Here is a 22,442-nt window from a genome sequence, read left to right on the forward strand (position 1 = left end):
AAATTATTATTTCTTGTGTAAACTAGAACTTTTCACTAATTTTCCACATCTCGTTAGTCATAAGATTACCACAACAGTCTGCATTCATTTTATTACTAAATAGTTCACAAGCAAAAATCATTCTCATTCAAGGTAGATTTCAATTTTATCTGTAGACGTAACTTCCAAATATTGTTGAGAAACTCGCATATGAATGTGTTTTAGACGTTCTTCACACGTATCTTCCTTAAGACCTGTAGAAACTCTTCCAAATGCAAGAGCTAATCTTTCTACTCTCCAAATTCCAGAATTGATTATTTTTCCTCGAATCCACATCTTTCATCCACCGATCTACATAACTCCATACGTTTGATATAATATGACTTTTATACAAGAAAATCAACGAATCTTAATTTCTTTTCAACGACATAAGTGTATTTTTTGAGAAAATACTGCTCATGCAATTAATATAATGAACTAACCCGACAGACATCTTAACGATGAATATTGAATTCGAATTTGTTCTGGAATCTATCGGTGAAGCCGATCAAGTTAACCAAAAACCATATGTAAAATTTTTTTTTTGATTTTTCAAAATCTACCAGTCCGAAACGGTCAAAATTGTATTCAAAATCTAATTTTTAATTTTGGTCAAGACCTTTCGAATGGCGTTAACCACGAGAAAATCGGTCAAGTCGTTCAAAAGTTGTGAGACACACACACAAACACACACACACACATTCGGCGTTGGCAATAAAGAACCTGTTAACTGATATTTTTGAAAGTTGGCATAAAATTTTCTTGAATAATTTTTGTTGCACCAAATGATGTCATTTGAAAACAATTATAGTATTGCTGAATATGAGTCAGAACATGTTTAGAATCTGGTCCATTTCCGGAAACCAATTAATGTAATTGTTGTGGTGGCGATACCAATGGCGTCACGCTCTAGCCTAAGCAGCCATCCCTCCACTGGCACAACTTTTTGTGATTTTTCTGAGGCTTCTGATTTTGATGATCATAATATTTTAATTAACAATTTGCGGTTGGTTTAAGTCGTACCTTACCAACATAAGTCAGCTTGGAAGAGTTGATACAACGATCTCTTCTTGCAAGCCAATAGAATGTGGATTACCCTAAGGCTAAGTACTAGGCCCTTTTTTGTTTCTTCTGCTAACAAACGACATCGCCTATCTAGACATCAGTGATAAAATGTGTCTATTTGCAGACGAAACTAGTTCTTTTGGAGCACACAACTTCATAGGACCATATCTAGTGACCTATCAACTTCAAATCATGGTTCGATTCCAATCTTCTCTGTCTCAACGTTTCTAAAACTAAAGTTTCATCATTTGAAAAAACATTGCCTTTTTTATTGAATAACACCACCATTGACGTCGTTAAATCTGTCAAATTAATAGGGCTTGTTGTGGACAATTCCTTGAAATGGGATTTACATATTGCCGCCTTATCTAAAAAATTAAGTTCCTCCTGTCTTGCACTAAGATCGGTTCACAAAGAACTGAACCTATGCATCTCCTCAACAGTTTATTATGTCCTTATTGAGTCGACGATATGCTTTTATCTTAGGGGTACGTGTGGTGCGACTCAATTTCAACTTCAAACTACAAAAAGGAGCTGTTAGTTATTTACTGGGACTAAACAGCAGGGCTCACAGCAGGGACTTCTTTAAAAGATTGAGAATTTTGACTCTTTCTTCCTTATTCAACTTTGGATTCGTTTGCTTAATTCGTAAGGAAGTTTCTCCAATTTCAGAAAAGTCGTTGCATGGCTATTTACTTAGGAACACAGAGCACGACCTTCACCTACCTACTCCAGCATCAGAATTAGTTAAGGGTTCAATAGTTAACAATGCAAAAAAATTCATTTGCCAATTGAAATAAAATCGGTATCATCTTTTACCGCATTCCGCAATAATTTGAGGGCATATTTTCTGGAAAGTGCCTTCTACTCTGAAAACGAATATTCTGATAATATTTAATTCCGGGCATGTTGCATACTGGTTTACTATGTACTTATATACTAATTATTACCTATTACTATTACCTATAATTTTGTTATTCATTGTGGTTTTCTCATGTATATTGAAACTTTATTTTATTTCTATCTTTATGCAGTTATTTCTATGTGTGTTTTTAGATGTTTACAAGCGTTTGTCAACATATTGTAACAATTTTCTACAATAAAGCATTTCTGTCTCTCTCTCTCTCTCTCTGCGTTGAATGTTAAGAGGAATGAGTCAATCCAATAGTTAAGGGAAAATCATCAATATATCTTAGTAGAATTTTTGATTAAGTATGCCAACTAGATATTTATCTTATGAGTTTTGACTTTTATTCCGAGATTCTTATGCGAAGTAAATGTAATGATACTCATTGAGTTTTTTGTAATCAAGTGTTCAAAATAGAATCAGAATAGTTATCAATTTATCCGAATATCTGTATTATGAAATTAGCTCCCCTAAAGACAAACAGAACTGTGATCGCTTTGCTTCGTCACCTTCTGGCAACATGAAACGCACTTTAATGTGGATTTTCACAAAATTCAAATTATATTAGGAATCGATTTTTTGTCAGGAGGCTACCCCTCAAAAAACAATCAAAAATTTTTTAAATCTCACAAGAGTCGTTCCACTTAACCGGGGACATATTGTATTTTGGGTTTACAAGATATTATCATACTAATGTTGTTGCAGATGATATTTTTGGTGTAAAACTAGATTTCGTTACTAGTTATACAGTATTTGGTCTCACATATGTTGAAAGGATTTCAGTTATTCATTGAATCCAATATACTGAGAAAATTAGAATCATAAAATTATAATAAGTGTCAGTTTATCACCTACGGGTCTTCGGAACAATTGAAGACTGATCGGAAGTTTTGTTTAGCGATGGGACCCTTTTTTGGAATGAGGTGTTTGCTAATAAACAAAAATGTCACATATTGATAAAGGAAAGGAATCCACAAGAAAACGTACAAACATAAAATCCAACAATATGCGTACTGTTAATACGCTCTATCATTTTATATTTTCGAAAATGAAATTTGTGGTGAATGCATATAGTTACCAGACTATGGTTAATTCCAGATGGGATGGTGCCTTAATTAATCTACAACCATTGATTTATTAAATGATAATTTTGTGATTTTACACCCCTCGATCATTAAGTATGAAACTAATCACTAGATTATCCTAAAACAGTAATAACCTACACCTTAGAGAATAACGTGTTAATTGTGAGACCAATGATACTCGAAAAAGTTCAAAACTGAACCTTCACAATGCGTTTCGTAACAACATTTGTTATACTCCGTTTGCGTTTTAGAAACAACATCGAATAAAGTCGAAAATTCATTAGAAATATTTTGAGTCCTATTCATACGCAACCTTTTATACGAGTGGGGTCATACGTCAAGCAAAATGCTTATCGCGTTGGTTGTAGTGTTAAGTTGGCAGTTCTTCATCGAAGAAGGTTGTAAAAGTCAGTAAAGCGGTTCCTTCCATCTGAATCGTTTATGAAGAAGGTCGTTTTTGATAGAGTTATATCCGTGCATTATGGCGTTGCTTAACGAAGTTCTTTTAAGCCATACTTATAATAGGAATAAACCGGAATAAAAAGGACATTTCTTCTGCCATACTGACGTTCTGATACAAGAAAACTGATTTTGAAAATAGAAGTGGTCCACAGAAAGTTACGGAGAAAAATGAACATAAAGTCTTAAATGTAAGCTAACCGTAGCCTAAAGTTGCCAACAGACAGTCGAAGCAATCAAATTGCCCTAAATAATTTCGAAATATTAACACCCTGTATCAATTTTATGAGTAAAATCAAATACTTCTAAAGAAAGCAAACCTTTTTATATCCTATTTCAACAATGGAACACATGAAAAAATTGATGTAACTATTTGTAGTGATCACACTTTTACAAAAATTGTTTCAATAGATTATATTCCAATGAAAAATCTATTGTAATCGGACAAATGACATTAATCTATTCTTCCAACTCCACCTTCCGTTAAAAACTAATTATACTTGAAACGTTAATGCCTAATTCAATGTCACTGTAGAGGCTTGAAAATTATGCAGTGTTCTGTAGATAACGAGTCCACTCTGGTCTTTAGTTTTCACTTGTGTTTGTTAACTAATACATCTCCATTTTCCGGTCGTTGCGTGCTTTTGCATTCTCCATTTCCATCGGGACACCTTACTACAACGAGTTTGTTGGCATTTCAATGTGTGGACTCCATAATAAGCGCATATTTTATTAAATGAGATTCATTGCACATTATATTACATTGGGAACTCATAGATAGGTAAATATAACTAAAAACCAAATGGTCAGTCAGTAAACTAGCATTGATCGATATCATCACCCATAAATACCTTTTATAGAGCAATGAAGGTTATAAAATGGCAACACAATAAACTGAAACTCACGAGAACCTTGCAGAGTTATTGTTTAAATTAATTAGTAATTTCCAATATTTTGGTTTCCCTGATGTCTCCAATCTCGCGATGTGATGAATAGTTTCTTTCTTATTGATATTAATAACATCGATTGGATGAGAGACATAATGAAAGTAGAAAAGAAGGCGGATTGGTGTTTCAAACGTGATAATATTTACAACATTTGATGGAAAATTATGATTATCACAAAAAAATATCAAGAAAAAGTAACAAGGAATCGGACGATCTATTTCTAAAACGCCAGTATTCTGAAGAAAACAGTTTAGAAAATTAGGAATTGTCGAGAAAGTTAGGTGGCAATTAGAGATTATCGACAATTGTCTAAATATTGTTTGAATAACAAGTATGTTTTCAGAGAAAACAGACTAGGAAACGAGGATTTTTGAGAAAATTGTATAAGAGGTGACAATTAGGTGTCTACAAACAGACTATTCCAGAAATATTGTCTGGAAAACGAGAATTATCTAAGAAAAAGTATCTGAACAAGAAGGAAAAAAGTATCTGGAAAGCGAGGAGTCTGAAAAAAAAGTATCTAGAAAGTAACGATTCTTAAAACAAGTATCTTGGAGCTAAGGATGCTGAAACTGTTAGGAAGCTAGGTTTCTTGAAATAATATTAAAAAATTGATTCTGAGAAAAAACTGTCTAGAAAGTCACGAAAAATGTCCATAAGGATGAAATTTCTGAAACAGGTACCTAGAGAGTGGGTATTTCCTGGAATAATTACCAAGAGTGCGAGAATTCTCAATAGAAGCGTCTAGGAATAAAGTATTCACAGGACAGTGTTCCGGAAATATCTGGGAGGCTAGTATTTTGAAAAAATCAACTAAAAAGTATGAATTTGGACATCAAAAAGTTTTAAAAATCAACTATTTTTGCAAAAACTATCTAGGAAGTAAATATTCTAAAGAAAAAAGTGTCTAGAACGGAAAAGTTTGAATATTTCAAATAAAGTTGCTAGAAAACGACATTCTGGAGAAAATACTCTAGAAAGTGAAGAAAAAAGTATGTAGGATATGAAAATTATCAGGAAACTGCGTAGGAGCTGAATATTTTTCTGGAATTTTTTCAAAAATATTTGATAATTGAAGTTCAATTGTCAACTGTCTGTTCTACTAATCTTTCAAAAGTTTTGATATTTCTGAATTATTTTGGGTGGTTCTCCCCACGATAATTATTGAACTGTGTTTGTGCTGTATACATAAAAATCATAGATTTTATTTTCTGTAGGTATTAAATTATTCTAGATATAAGTTAAATTTCCTTCCATTTGTAAACTCTTTTTTTCCGATAGGGAATGCTTGAGTGCAATTATGCATTTAGAGTCCAGTAGTTGTATTAGGAATTATCAATCAACTCAATCTATTGTGTGAAATCCTAGCCTTTATTGTTCTTCCTTAGATTCAAGAATAAAGGCACCCGTTATATCATATAGATAACATAGTCGAGAGAATTAAATTTAGCCAGTTATTTTTATTTTTAATGAAATTGATGTGCAGTTCTCGATCACTAACAAAGTGAGTTAACATGTTTTCAACTTGAGTGTATTACATTTCTGAAAGAGTAGATATATTCATAAGTGGTTAGCGGAGATCAAAAATTTGTTAGTACATTTTTCGCAAATAAATTCGATACAAACACTTCTCTAAAATCGTTTTTCCCTTAGAGTGAGTAGTTGACATTTATGCCTTACTTTTCACAAAAAGTTTTTTAAATTTATTTATGTATTTCACTCTGCGAAAGCCAGCTCTTGTGAAGTACTCTCTATCAATGTGATCAAGAAGATCAACATCATAATTAATGTTATTATAAACCTGGATATACAGTTCTTAACACATTTTTCTCTATAAATCCAATGTCATTGTCAGAATGAATATTTATCTTGTGTTTTCTTTATTTGCACTTGAATTCATTTGTAGGGGTTGTGCTCTTCTTTTTTCAGTTTTACTGGAATTTCTCTGCTATTTTCATCCATTGATTATCATTTCATCAATTATCAATGAACTGTAGTGATATTCCTGTCATAATTCTGTAATGGTTGTTTAACAATTTGACAACTTTAATTTGCTTGACGATAGTCCTATTTTCGTAAATAAATTACATATACTGGTGTTTCTACTTAAGGTGTGAATATGTTAAAACTGTCATTGTCACAAACTTTAACATTTTAAATGGTTAACGTACTGAAAACGTGTCATACGATTGGTTTTTAAGTTATATCCAGATACTATAAAAATTCATCTTGGTCAAAAAATGGAAAAAAATTGCGAACATTTTCTACAAATTTCGACATAGATTAAATCTACAGCATTGTGCCGATAACTAGATTCGCATTTTGGTGATGAAGAACCATCTCAAGCCATCGAGTTTCGCTGGTTTTCCTAATTCAATCGTAGTCGCACATCGCTACGGGATCAATTCCGTGAAGGTCGCCTGTTGTGCACACATTGATGCTATGAGTAAAATCAAAATGCACGATCGTCATGAGACATACCATGAGACTGAGGCATAATTGGGCATAAGTTCTTTCCGCATAAACTCCATATTGCATGAATATTTGGCTATCAAAATTTTTTTTTACTTTTAATACCACATAATTTGACAATCGCTCGAAAAATAGCTTGTGTTGATTGGTACATAGAACTGCTGGAAGAATTCAATCGTGTTGCTCCAAATGACTTTTATAAAATTGAGACAGGTGACGATTCATGGATCTATGTATACGAACCAACAACTAAACAACAATTGACTGTATGGGACACTAAATACTCAAAGTTATCCGGGTATGAAGCACTTCGAAACAAATAGTTGTCTGTTTTTTCTGAATAAATATACACAATAGAGAGAGAATATATTTACAGTTACCACAGTTTTTTTTCTAAAAAAAAATCGTACTACATAAATCTTGTCCAAGAACTTCTGAAAGAAACAATGGTATATGCAATGAAAAAATTATCCGAACATATGACGAGAATAATGAATATCCGAGAATACATACTTTCCACATATTCCTTCATTAAGATGTATTAGTTAATAGGCACAATTATTGTTTCATTACAGCAATGTCAAACAGTCAATTAATAATGGTACACCAGCATTTGTTTGCCAGAAGTGCACGGAAAAAATCAGGGAAACCAATCGCAAAAGACGAATCAATTCCAACAAAAACGTTTTGAGCAGTGTAGAAAATAAATTTTTCTACACCTGAAGAAGCGGTTGATACGTACACAACACATGTGTTTGTTTGGCACCTCAATTCGAACGAAAACAATACATAGACAATTGGTTCAAACGCATTCAAAAGTATGTTGATCTGAATGGAGAATATTTTGAAAAACAATAAAGCTATATCCAATTATAATTTTTCTTCTTTCTTCTTCACCTATCTCAATATTTAAGTAGCAGTCCTGATATATGTTTATTTGTTGTCTACTAGGTTTCAGATTTATATAACATTGTGCTTGTGTTGGAAACATTTGCCTATATGCCGTATCAAATTCGTGTATAAGTGAAAATTCATATACATTACAGGAGTGATAATTTTTCCGTCCAATTATGGATATCGCAAGATATTTCTACTAGTATTTTCAAAGTAATAAATTTCCCTATTTTAGAACCCTAATCAATCATAGTAAATTTCTCCATTTCAATATTTTCAATATACCACTTTTATACCAGAAGTTACTATTACTCAAGCTATTGAAACAAGTCGGAATACTTCAAAGAAATTAATGTGTTTCTTTAACTCATTCTTCGTTGAAAAAAATTTATTACAATATTTCTTAAGTTGGAGAATGCCAGGCAATTACACACGGCCACATCAGACGAATATGGTGGATGAATGGATAATTTTTTCATCTAAAATTATTATTTGACTCAGAATTGAAGATGATCATTTTATGTTGTACCAGTTTGCTGTAACTATTGGGTAATCTTCAAGCTCAATTGCTTCCACATAGCCTTCAATGAGTAAGAAATCTGCGTAGTCAACTGTCTTGAACAACGTTTGTTATTTTGCCATTGTTGGTGGATACATACATGGTTCATCTGGTGGACTGGAATATCATTAAATAGTATAAGTGACGAATCACCTGTTCTATAGATAATACTATGCCTTTATTTAACATTTTTACGTTTTCTGCTCGTTTCTTACTCGCCTTGTCTTGTGAGAATCGTTAAGGGTGAGTACCAATCAACGAATAACAATTCTTTTCCATGGAGATTATTATCTAAATCAAATCTATTTTTTCCAATCCATCATCACTCGTCTCACTATTTTTCTAACATAACTGAAGAACAGGGACATAAAGAACTGGCCTCATCACTATGTGATCCATCATCGCTTAAATTAGCTACACTAGCGAAATCCGTGGGATTCGTGAACTGTTTTGATCATCAAATTCTTACTTCGGCGGTGAATCGTACGTACCAATATTCAATCATTGAAAGCTGTCAAAGCTTCATACTTAAGGTGGTATTTAAAAATGCAGTTTTCATTCAATTTTTTAAGAAGAGCCAGAAGTCGCATGTTACTAATTATAGTTAGAGCTAGGGAATTGTGTACAAACAAAAAGATTTTCTATGGACAAAATCATCCATGTCGACAGCAAATTGTAGTACGACGCATTTTTATGATAAACAGAACAACCGTCGGCAATCTATTTCTTAGCAAATGTTCTAGTACCCTCGTAAAATTTTCAGTTATAAAAATCCAATTATCGTAGTTTTATATATATTTAGTTATATGGTATGAAATTTGATGAGAATTTACCAGCAACCACATATTACTTTTACTATAACGAAACATGAAGTACAAAAAAGTAATTACGTGAAGAAATTATGAAAATTTCGAAATCCCTTAACAATATCGTCCAATATTAAACTTCACGGAAAGCATATTGGCTCATAGAAATAAAAAGGGAATAAAATTTAATAATATTTCCAATAGAGAAGAATTTTATGCCGTTCTACAGAGATACGAGAAGCCATAAAACCGAATTTTATTTCTCGGTTTATATCTGATTGAAGTGAAGTACTTTTAATTTGTTCAAAAGAAAGTGACTTCAATTAGAAACTTGGAATTTAAGTTTAACTCATGGAATTTCATATTTCATCATAAGTTACTGTGAAATTGTTAGTTAGTAATTGAGAATTACGTTTTATCCATTGTAATTACCGTTATATTTCGAAAATATGTCTTCGATATTAATAACAATTTTGAACCTGATTTTTTCTGCAAAAGTTAGTTATATCGTCATTTCCTTTTCAAGTACGAAGGATTTTTATTTATAAAGAAAGCACAATGGAAAAGTACGAAAAAAATGCCCATAACAATGGTTGACCAAAGCCTGACGAAATAAAAGGACTTCTGAGAACAACTCAAATATTGGTTTAGATCGATCGATGGTATTTGAAAAGAAGGTTCTGGATATTGTTCATGATTTTTATGAACAGTAATACTGAAACATACGTAGCGCATAATTGCTCTGATTGTGATTATTACAGAATGTAAATATTGTACGTTGTATAAGTTTCAAGCTTCCGCTCAGGTTTTTAATGATATGTTAAGAACATATATTATATCTAGATTAGTAGCTGTTCCTTATTTTCTATGAGACTTCTTTCTTTTATTAACTGGTGAAACAAAATACGAAAAAAAAGATATGTAGCAAAAATAACCTTAACTGAGAAAAATTGAGAGGAAAATTACTGTTGCTGCTTAGAAATAAATGGTAAAACGGAAAGGTATTAATTATGTGATAAATATGACAACATAACTTTCAGACTGGAAATTTTTTATAAGAAAGGAAATTTTATAGTTAAAGATTCTATTCGTATTATAAAATGAAGGGTATTAAGTTTGAAAAAAGCAGAAAAGTAATATTCTAGTTTCCTCTACCCTATATAGAAGAAAATGATTAGAATTTATCATAATAAGGAATTGAAGGTACAATCGAGTTTTATAAAAAGCCGTGAGCAGCAGAGCTCCATCACGAAAGTCGAAAATGATATCCATTCTCAATCTTATTTCTTTATATGGAAAATTTGCTATTCCTCAATAACTTTTCATTTCACAAGTTAACTCTCTCTCTTTCGAATGAAAATTCATAATTTCAATAGACCCGGTGGTCTCGAACCCTCTTGTTCAATTCCAATTGACAACAAAGAAAAAATTGTCATAATGACAAGAAATTTCAAAAATGGGAAGTAAAAAAAATCACCCTAGCAACGATCATACTCGTATTATTCATTAAATTGGAGGCGGTCCAGTTCAACAATTACAACGATCAAAATGATTTCGAGCGTTTTGTGCTAGAAGAACTGAAGAAGAAAACTTTCAACTTGAGAAAGACAATTCTTCAACATCACCCCTACTTGCATGCGAAGTTCGAACCCTCTAGTTAAACTTTTCCTGGCCAAAATATAAGAAAATATAACAAAAATGACCATAAAATGGAGAGGGGTGGAGATGGAAAGTTTCGACCTTAGACAGGAAATCATCTCGCAACTAATTGAACCTACATGTGAAATTTCATTTTTCAGTCGCTTTTCGTTTGACCTGCAGAGGTGAGCAAAGGTCAAAAACCACTTTTTTTGCACTGCGACCCCTCGAAATATTCATTTGTTTTCAACCAAACTCTAATAACATCAATCCGCCGCCAAAAAAGCCATGTATGCTAATTTTGAACCAAATCGGACCCATAGCAATTGCTCGACTAATAAACGTGTTCATGTCGCTTGATGGATTCATAAAGAAAACCATCCATTTAAAGCGTCGAAAAATATAAGTAATTCGAATTAGGTATTCTAATGTATTTCTCACTTATTCGAGCAATACCCTCTTCCAAACAAATTTCACTGAGCCCATTATGCCTTGAGGTGCCTGTGTAAATCTTGACATTTTTTGCCTGGTATGTGGCCGACTTTCTCTTTTCGAATTCAGAATCATTTTTAGGTGAGAATCATTCTCCTGATCTCTGAATATTGGGGGTGATATTCTTGGCCGATGTTATTAATTATTTCTCGATTAGTAATCCTTTGCCAACCACTCCGTCGTAGTTCTATGGCTCCATCATACGCGGTGTGTCTCCTTCCATGAACCCTTGTAGCACCGCTACTATCAAGGTTCCGTTTCGTGCAGTATCTCCCTGTAGAGCTACCAACACCGTGCTGCTCTTAGATGAATGAAGAAATACCTTATTTCAATGGTTCTGTTTTTAAATTCTTATCGGAAACTTTGTAGATTCATAATCTCCATTTCCATAATCACGCGTTCTTTGATATCACCTATGATGACTTCATGCGTGAACTTTCTACACCCATCTCCAATTATATTTGTGTTTCTTCATCATATTTAGTTTATCTAGTTCCTTAACCATTTTTACGTCGCTAACTAACATCAATGTAATGTTTTTCTTTATCATTTTATTAACCTACTAAATTTATATAGAAACTCATACTAACTTTTTATCGTTTTTTAAACTATACACTAAGACTTATTAATGAACACTTATATTATTTACTCGATTAGTCGCTGATAATAATCGCATATTTATACAAAAGCAATTTCTCGCTCACTCGGTTCAAGAATGTTAGCAAGTTGATTCTATAAGATTTACTGTGAATGAGTTATAAAAACAAGTTAAAATTTTGCCGCTCTATTTCTTGGAAAGTTCTACTCGGCGTGTCCACCAAATTTTAAATTCTATTGACATAATATAACAGAACCGGCTTCACGATCTACGTCAGTGGACGAGTTCGTAACAGTATAATATACCTATGTTCTTATTTCAAAAATCACATTTTTGGCTTATAACAGTCAGTACATGTATTAGCAGTGCGCAGTCGATGCTTAGACTTACAATCTAGATAAGAATATTGTGATTATCGATTGGAATGCGGTATCTTGTATAATGATATCTATTCTGTTAATATTTTCTGTAGCATTATAATTTAACATTATAATCGGCATGTCACGTTTTGTGTTAAATTTCTTATTAATTTCGTTGATTAAATATTGTGGAACAGTGTTACTTCTGTTTTCACAGTTCTGAATTCTCCTATAATCTCTCTTTAAAATGAAAATTCGTATTTTTCACTTAATTTGGGGAAAAAAAGTAGACATAAAATTTGCTTTAAAGCTTATAAATAAATTATAGAAGATCATTGAATAAAATTATTTTATAAGCACCAAATATGAGACGTAAAGCTGAAAAAAATATTGAAAAAACCTACCAGCGACTATAAGGAATGATATCGCCACAAATTTACTAGAATTTACCTCAAGTTGTGCCTTTGGTAAGCACTTCACCTAAAGATGACGTCTTAAAATCGTTTATGATATTCCATAAAACTTTTTCGAATGGAGTGGAGAGTCGGCATCACATTAATTTCTTTTAAAACTTTGAAGTGACTATAAAACTGAAGTGATGTTTCAAAATCAAGATAAAATATTTTTCTTCTTCTTCCACAGTCGAAGTTCAGTTATATTTTCAATTAGTTTATCATTTTATTAAGAGGTTAAGTGCTTTGATTTTCGAATTCTGAAGAGCAATTATGTAGCTTCTTCTATAGCTCAGCTTTCTATCTTTTCAGGTGTAAGGCTTAGCTTCTTTTGTGATAAACATAGAACCAATTCACCCTGTTCACATTTTATGTGGTTAGGTTAGGTTTTGTGGAAACAGTAAATTAGAAGTTCGTTCAGGCTGATTATTAGTCATATGGAACTAATACCAATGAATTTTATTGCTTCCACACCAAATATATCATTAGTGATGTGACAATACCCCCTATTTTCTCACAACCTGATCTTACAAACAATTCTTTTGCAGCTGTATTAACACTTTTCATAATACAGTAACGCAAAAAAGTGAGAAGACTTTTAGAAAATGTATAAATTTGTACTTTCATTACATTTTTTTCTCCACATTGCTCTGTTGTTTGTTGCTGATTGAATCCGCAATTTTCCGTTAATATTTTGTTTCCCATTTTGAAGTTTATGAACTGAAATCTTTACTAAACTTAAAACACGCACTCAAAGGGATTTTTTTTCCTAACAATTAATCAAGATAAGCAATATAATTTCCATAAGGTGAAGATAACATGATTTGATGCTTTATATTAAGCAATTTTACACTTAATATACTCGTATATTATATATTTATGATCAATTTCACTTTATAGGACGTATTTAAAGGGAAGAAGTTCAAAAAATATCTTTTTTATGAGGTTATGTTGAAGAAAACTTGGGAAGAGATATTGGTGATAAAATTTTCGAGACGTCAAATTCAATTGAAAGCAATTCTCAAACAGAATTTGAAAAACAAATATCTCAACCTTAATCGGGCCGCGGATGGGCTAGACACTATTTTGGCTCAACCTAAAAACAATACGTCTGGAAATGATGTGTATGGAAGATGGTGACTCACAAAGGCGCATAAAGGATAATCACAAGCTGGAAAATAAATGCTCGCAGTGTGCTGGGCTGTTGATGGATACCGCCTACTTACTGACAGGAGATTTAAGAGGGATTACGGACCATGAGTAACTACTTAAAGTTTTTGGGTCGGATGAGAAACCACTTGAGACTAGAGCGATAACATGGACAACTCTTTCAAGGCACACCAACAAAGATCTGCTACTTACAAAATAATAAAATCCTAATGCCGTCCTTAAATCATTTAGGCACGTCCTGTCGGCTATCATCATAACAAAAATAAAATTGTTCTTTACCTGCCTATATATGACACAAGCCAAAAAACAGGACCATATTCGTGCTACTCCGTTCACGACTAGACCTTGGTCTGAGCTCTTCATCGATTTCCAGACCCATTTGCAGAGATTATAGGTATGTTGACTAGGATAATTCCCTTTCTTAGATGTGGATACGTCGACGTCTGCCTCTTCAAACTTGAAGAATTTGCGAGAACAATTTTTGTTTGGGGTCCCTCACAAACGAAGATGTATTGATATCTTAGCCTAGACCAGTTCCATGCATTAACAAACAATAGTTCCTATGGTAACGCAATAGCGTTACCATAGGAACGAACAATAACCGTCGAATTTCTCTAAAATGGATATCTCAAGCACTGAATATTACATACGAACGCGTTCACGCGCCTATAGTTCACGTCAATTTGAACATGAGAAAAATTGCTGCAAAATGGATCCCCAAATGTTTGAGTGTTGACCAAAAGCGTGCAAGGGTAGAAACATCGCGTTCGATATTTGCTCGATTTGAAAACGATGTAGATTTCTTAAACCGAATTGTTACTATGGATAAGACTTGGGTTAATTTCTACGATCCATCGATGGAATAGCGACACTCTGATTCTCCATGACCTAAGAAGTTTCTTGTCCAAAAATCTGCTGAAAGAGTTCTTGCTTCAGTTTTTTGGGATTGCCATGGAGTAATCATGATTGATTTTTTGGATAAAGGGTAGAACAATAACTATTCGACATTACTTACTACTCTACGAGAAACAATTAAAAAGAAAAGACGCGGAAAGTTATCCATAAGTAATTTATTTTTGCAGGACAACGTCTTTGCACACAAATCTCATGTTGCCAAGCAAAAAAATGGTGATTTAGGGTTTGAATTGATAGAAAACCCCCCTTATCCACCAGATTTGGCTCCGTCCGACCATCATCCCTTTCCTCAACTGAAAAAAAGTTTAAAAGGTCGTAAATTTTTTTCCAACGAGGAGATAAGAAAAGCTGTGGAGGTCTGGTTGGCAGGGCAAGAAGAAACATTTTTTTCAAAGGTCTAGAGACGTTGGCGTTGCAGGTTCGCCTTAATATATGTATCCAATTAAGAGGAGAATTTGTTGAGTAATAAAATATTTTGACATTGAAATTTTGATTGGTTCTATAATAGGCCAAGAATTTTTCAATATATCCTCGTATAGTATACTAGCGACACTGCTTAATTTAAGGAGTTATCTGTGTTGAGAAGATTTATTATATTTACATTCACTATAGATACCACATTCTACCAAAAGAAGAGAGCTACAAGCGCTTCCAGAAACAAAATCCAGTTCTGTAGCTTTAACAACTGAAGTTATGAGAAAGTTTATTGAGATTATCCATGAAAACCGACTGGATGGCTCACAAGAAAGTTCTACTAAATGTTTGTCGTGTTTACTTGGCACAGCAAGAAAGCAACTTCAAGCCAAGTGGAATTTTCCAAGAAATAAAACGATATTTATGGTGAATTCAATATAATACAATATAACGTCATATTCTTCAACACTGCAAAGGTCAGAAAAAACATCACCTTTGCATCCATTGTGTGTTTTATATACAAGTCTTTATGAGTCTTTCAAGACGATCCAAATCCAATAAAAGCTGCTCATGCACGAGGAACTTTGAAGAAAATGGTTGCCTGTTTTTGAATAACTGGATATTTCGCCACCATTTCATTAGAGCACGTACATCGGTCAATTATGAATTGTAAAACTGTATCACAGAAGACTTATCATCCTCTACCACGACATACATCATTTTGAACAAAAACTCGGAAAAGGCAATCATTGTTTTGGAGGTACCTCAATCGGAATTCAAAGAATGCTTCGACGATTGATTCAACCGCATGCAAAAGTGTATTTTTTATATATTTTTTTATTTTTAAGAACAATAAATCCATTTTCAATATCCAATTATGAATATTTTTATTTATCTGTCGCAAAACTTGAGTAGCAACCCCCATATTTGGAGATAATTTCCCAAAATTTGATCATATTCGCAGTTTTGTGTTAAAAAAATTTATTAAGTTTTTTTAATATTCATCTCATCATGGTTTCTAAAATAATTTCCCTCTAAACACACAGAAAAGCTATAAGTTTCATATGTTCCATAATTTGTGGCGTAAATCAGACGCCACTCGATAGATTATCGATATGGAATAGTTCATCACTTATTTTTTAAAATTTCCATTGGATTTCACTGATATTCTCAGAGATAAGGAAATTATCAAACTCTGGGCAAATTTATATGAACACCTTTGCAAAAGGAGACTCCTGAATGGAAGTCCTTGAAATCCTTGAAGTTAGGAAAACTTCTCCAACTTCCAAGTTCTTCGAAGAATTTGATAGCTTTTCGACTCGACGTTTGTTAGTATAGGGTTAAGAAGCTTGTGTATAATTATAACGTATAAAGTAACATGCGACTTTGACAATTTATTTTGTTGAACTTATGACTTTGGAGTTCGACTCATGTTTATCGTAGCAAACTGAAGTTATAAAGTGAAATAATGATTCCATAATATTAAAATATTTGTTACAGGATGCTGGCGATCAGACTATGAAGGTGGCAAAGGTAAAGGAGCGCGAAGACAAATGGGCCGTTTTGGTGACTATAGCTGCGATTCTACGTGGGAGCTTATTGAATCCGCTGCTCAACTTATGATGACACGTCACTATGATAATGTTGAATTTGTCCTCTGGACAGGGTGAGTAATTATCATTATTTTTCACTGATTCCAATTCCAATTCCATTTATATTAATTCATAGAGCTAATATCGTATGTTAATATTTTGAATTAGAATTGAACAAATATGTTTCCTAGAATCCATAACTGGGCACATTTAAAACTTTTGATTTCTCAAAATGATTTAATAATATAGTGAGTTTAGGATGAGATGATTTTTCATTCGATTTTTAGTGCATTCAACAGCTATGGTCATAAGCAAGAGTTACAATGTATGTTCCAATAATGTTAAAACAGTTTTGGCAAGGGACTTACGGAATATAATACCATTAATTCGAGTGTTGATTAGAAGTAACATATTTTGTGAATCAGAAGTTCTTCGTTCGAGAACTAAATCACTCTAAGTTGTTTAATTTGCGTGATTTGATTTATCTTTCATTTCACTTTCAAATTAATGGCGTCGTAGCTTAATATTTGTGATCAGAATAAACTTTTTTTTGGAAGCTTTTACTCTATGTTCCTTCTGGTTCCCATATATACTTATCACTGGCTATTTCAGATTCGAACAATTTTTTTTTGGTATTCAGTTTTCGGGCACACAACATAAGTGTCTAAATTATTTCAATTATACTTAATATATTTTATCTCTAGTTGTGTTCACCTTCACTTTTTTGCTATATGTCTCATTTGTCTTTCTTTCTCTTTCGTTTTATTGCCTATTTTTTTGAGTAATCTCATTTGCATTGCATTGCATTTAAGTTTGATATAATGCTCATGTCTCACAGCTATACAGCATGGAAGGCCTCGTAACCTTTTTCAAAATATTTATTTCTATGTTTTTTGTCACTTCTTTTTTCTCTAAAGAATGATTCTTTCATTTCATCAATTAATTCACCATTTTTACCAATCTTTCTGCCTTTTCTTTCATGATGTGCTCTAATCTGCCATTACTTTCTATTATCGCACCCAGATAACTATAAATTTCCAAATGCTTAATTTGTTTTTCCTGTATTTGTTATTATGTGAAATATCTATAGCGATTAACATGCGCTTAGACTCATTGGATTTCAAATTAATTTTATTCATTTTTATATGTAATATTTCGAGATGTAGTAGATCTTCTCCCTATGTTGCTAATAATATAAAATAATCTCCTAATATATATATGTATATATATATACATATATATATATATATATATATATATATATATATATATATATATATATATATATATATATATATATATGTTGATTCCAGGTCTCCTATATTTTTCCTGGCTCTTTGTCCTTTCCATTATCTCATCTTTCACTATTGCTCTTTTTTTAGTGCTTTACTACAGTTTCTAAGTATTGTGAATATATCTTCTTTATAAACACATTCACATTACCATGACTCTTCTTTCCTTGCATACTCAATTATCCTTTGTGCAAATATAATGTACCATACTTCCCCATCTAATGATATCATTTCCATTCTTCTGTCTCTGAATTTTTCACTTCTCGTGTCTCTTAATCTATCTGAAAATTTTTCCATATGTACTTCCCCGACCACCCTTTCTTTTTTTCTCAACTCTACACCAGACCACCATACCACTTTTTCGTATTTTGTTTCATTCACTTCAATAGCCAACAGTATACTTTTATACCCTCCCCTTTTTCAAGTACACTATTTTATTCCCACATATTAGACTTCAATTGTTATAACAAATTCTTCGCTTACAGCTTCTCCATTGCCATATCTTGTTTTTCTTGTTCTACCCCTATTTTCCTTGTATTTTGTTCTTTTTACACCTTTTGTTCCATCTTCATTCCTCTCATATTCGCCATATTTGTTTTTCTAGTTTTTTATAATCCGTATGCTCTGGTTTCACATCAAATATATATAACCAAAATAAACTCAACAAGACGAGGAGATTCTGTGGTATCCGATATGATTTTGTGATGACATCCAACTACAGATTCAGTCCATGAAGCATCTGTGTAGTAATTAAGTTGATGTTTTCAACCAGGGTGGTGTATTAAGAAGTTGTGAAGGTCTGTTTTGAGATAAGGTTGTGTTCAATATTGAAGGAAGAGGACGTGCGATTGACTTGGAGCGCTATAATTGATCTTTTTGTTGATGTTATTGAAAGAGAAATTGTACTTGGGGAATTGGAGAAAAATCCGTCTGCGGAGGAGAGAAGAGGATATTGTCGCCTAATGCAGAGAGAGGTTCTTCAACGTTGCACTGGAAGCTTATAGAAGGGCTTAACTGGAATGATCGTGAACATAGTCGAATGGAAGTATGATGTACCAAAATAAGACATATTGAGCTGCCGGAATCGAGTCTTGAGCGGACGAGTGCCCAAAAGAGGGACGACTGTATAGTTGTTCAGAAATCAAGAAAATTATGTGATTATGACTGATAATATATTCATTGATTACCAATTCATTATTATATACTTCGGATTTTTTTGAGAGGTAACGGTGATAGAATAAAGAAGAAATAGACTTCGTAGTTCATCAGTAATTTGAAATTATTTGAAGTCATAATAGATATATATATATATATATTAAATTTAACTTTTATTATTAAAAAAAAATGTATGTTATACAAATTATACTTTTAGAAGCTGAAGTATTTTTTCAATTTTCCTTTTCGCATATCATATGACTGTACTCTTTCATTCGTTTGTAAGCATTCATTTTTCTCAATAATATCAAATCATTAATACGACTTATCAATATCAATACCGAAAGCAGTGAAATCAAAAAATTTCTTTTATTATTTTAATGGTTACGAGAATACAGTTTGACTTATTAATCAGGCATCAAACAAAAGAATTTTTTATATTCTAACTAGAAATTGAAAATATATAGGTATAACTGTAGATGAAACGTAACTAATGCGTCAATGATATCACATTAAACGACATAATCTATTTCGATAACACACGGTCTCACTCATGACGCATCGGATCTCTTTCTCTGATAGACAATTTATTATAAGTTACTGAGATGAAATATATTCATAATATTTAATAAATTCAAACTATTTTTGATATGTTAACGTTAAAAAAGTACCTTCTTGATTTATTTCTGTGCTACAAATATTTCATGGAATGACGAGCATTATGCTAGGAGGAATCCCTGTTCATATATTTTTAATTCTTATAGTGGCTCAGCTTCGATATTATCAATCATTATCAATATCCGTGCTAACCATATTTGAACAAGGAGTTGTGTCATAATTATTGACATGATCCTCTTCCAGAAACTTGAATATATTTTGTATTTAACTAATTCATTAAATAATAAAATCTATCTGTCAATCGTTATTGTATGGTTTCTGTTACAAAGAAATATTAATTCTAATTAAACCCTTATGTTGAGTTGCCTTTGATACGAGAATTATAAAGTAATGACTGATTAGACAGTTTTTCGTCAACAAATGTCTAATTCTATTGAAAAAATAGTGAAAATCATCAGGTCATACTCTGCTACTCCACTACACCAACATTCACGATTACAATGTCAGAGACTGAAGGTGAACTAAAACTTGACTTACCTGTTTTGTACTGAATTTTTCCACCAATGAACCTTCTCTCGCGAAAATTAATTCCCACGGGAAAACCTCTTTGGATTTATGAACAAATTTGGAAGTGAATCTGTTAAATATTCCTTCCAATCTATTTGTACAAAAAGGATTGAGAGGTACCAGAGCAAACTTTGTGTTTTTACAAAATTGGTTTCACATTACCATCGAGAGATACAATAAAGAAAGAACCTCTACTGAGGATGTAGCTGTACTCAACGATTATGATAAAATAATTGAAAATAGGTTGAGTAACCGTCATAGGTTTAAGAAATCTCTATGTGAAATATCTTCTGATCCTGTTATATAACAAGAATGGGAAGGAATATTTGAGAGAGTGGGTTTTAAACCGGTATTTAATCCTAACAATACAAAACAATAATTGTTGGGTAATCCTAATGATAAAATGCTGAATTTGGAAAAGAGAGGTATATATAATTAGCTGTGGTGATTTTGACAGGAGGAATATTGGGCAGACTAAGAAATCCGTTACTGTTCGGTTAAAAGAACATCTAGCTCATTTAAAATATATATGGACCAAAAAATCGAGTATTGCCGATCACGTTGCCAGTCATAATCTTGGCATAAATATCAATACTGTGAAATTGTTGAAAAATGTATCCAATAATTAATTGTTCGATGCATTTGAAAGAATTGAAATTGCTAAGTGTAAGAGGTAGCTTAAATAGGGACAAACGGCCAACTTCTAAGTCCACAGTATGGTTTAGGACTCATGGAATGAATGTTAACATTCTCTCCAAGGAGATTTTCCCGCTGGAACTGATTTTAGAGGGACAAGTTTTATTTATGTGAAAATTCAGAATAAAGCAGGTAAGTCAAGTTATTACGTCTTATTTCACTTTCAGTCTCTGGAGACGATAATTTGGTTATCGGAACGAGCGTCAGACAGTGTAGTTGTGAGTGTTTGGTGTCAACATCATATACGTTTCCAGAAATTTCAACTTAATAGAGAGTTGTATTATTGTTTTATCGAACGTTCAACAATAGGCTGCTTTTTTCTTATGTGCTATTGACCAATATGTGTGCAATATTATGAGATGAATAGTTGAGTTGAATTTATTTCCATAAGAATCACCTCCTCATTTTTAATTTTTGCATTTGTATAACACCATCCATATTTTCAAGTTGAAATTTGATAACTAGGGTACTTATAGGAATATGAGTCTTGGAGTAATCTTTTTTTGAGATTCGGTGCTACTTTTATAAGTCTTCTATGAAAATAGATCATAAATACATGCTCTTACAAACATGATTAAGTTTATGAAAATGGGCTAAGTAGAGCTGAATTTAGAGGCAGTTGTCCATAATAAGTTGCCAAATCTCTCATTTAAAGAGATAGAATGAATCTTGTGAAACAAAATCTGCACAAAATTTTATTTTTCCACATAAAGTGCCACTCATTGTGATTTTAGAAAATGTTAATTTCCACGTGTTTTTTTTTTTGGGAGCACTTTTGTTATAAATTTTTCTCCCTGAATCTGTTACATAATCCATTTCTGAGATATAGGTAAATGCCGTTCTTAGTTCTCCTATAAGATAGATCATATTTTCATATAAACTTGTTACTATTTTCATATTATCATTTGATCCTAACCGTATTTCGGAATGAATCGTATCTTCTCGCCTCAAATATCAACGCATATAAATGAAAATATATATTTTGCGACTGTTTCTGCACAAATAGGAAGAAACGTTGATTACATGTGTATGTATGTGGGTTTGAGAATTTTTTTCCACAAGCAAATCCTGTTTCCGGTAGACTTTTTCTCTCTAATTCAGAAATTCGGAGATTTTATTGGGTTTTTATAACTGTGAAAGCAGCGAAATGCTGCTGGCTCTCTGAATTTATTGTCAAGCGGAAAAATGAGACCATAAGTAATATCCGAAAATATTCATTAATCGGTTATTTTTTCCTCTGCAATTTTCGTTATGACGAGATTCAAACTTCTG

At 32.4% G+C, this 22,442-nt stretch overlaps 1 protein-coding gene across 2 annotated transcripts in view; it reads left to right on the top strand.

The window, feature by feature from the left end:
* The window catches only part of LOC130898014 (acid sphingomyelinase-like phosphodiesterase 3a), a 328,758-nt gene that overhangs the window by 187,981 nt on the left and 118,335 nt on the right, over nt 1-22,442 (top strand). For both annotated transcript variants that reach the window (XM_057807036.1, XM_057807037.1), the window contains exon 3: nt 16,751-16,916. In XM_057807036.1, coding sequence (XP_057663019.1) covers nt 16,751-16,916 — 166 coding nt within the window. The remainder of the gene's footprint in view (nt 1-16,750; nt 16,917-22,442) is intronic.

This window comes from Diorhabda carinulata, chromosome 9 (genome assembly GCF_026250575.1).
Source record: "Diorhabda carinulata isolate Delta chromosome 9, icDioCari1.1, whole genome shotgun sequence".
In the NCBI taxonomy this organism is placed as follows: domain Eukaryota; kingdom Metazoa; phylum Arthropoda; class Insecta; order Coleoptera; family Chrysomelidae; genus Diorhabda; species Diorhabda carinulata.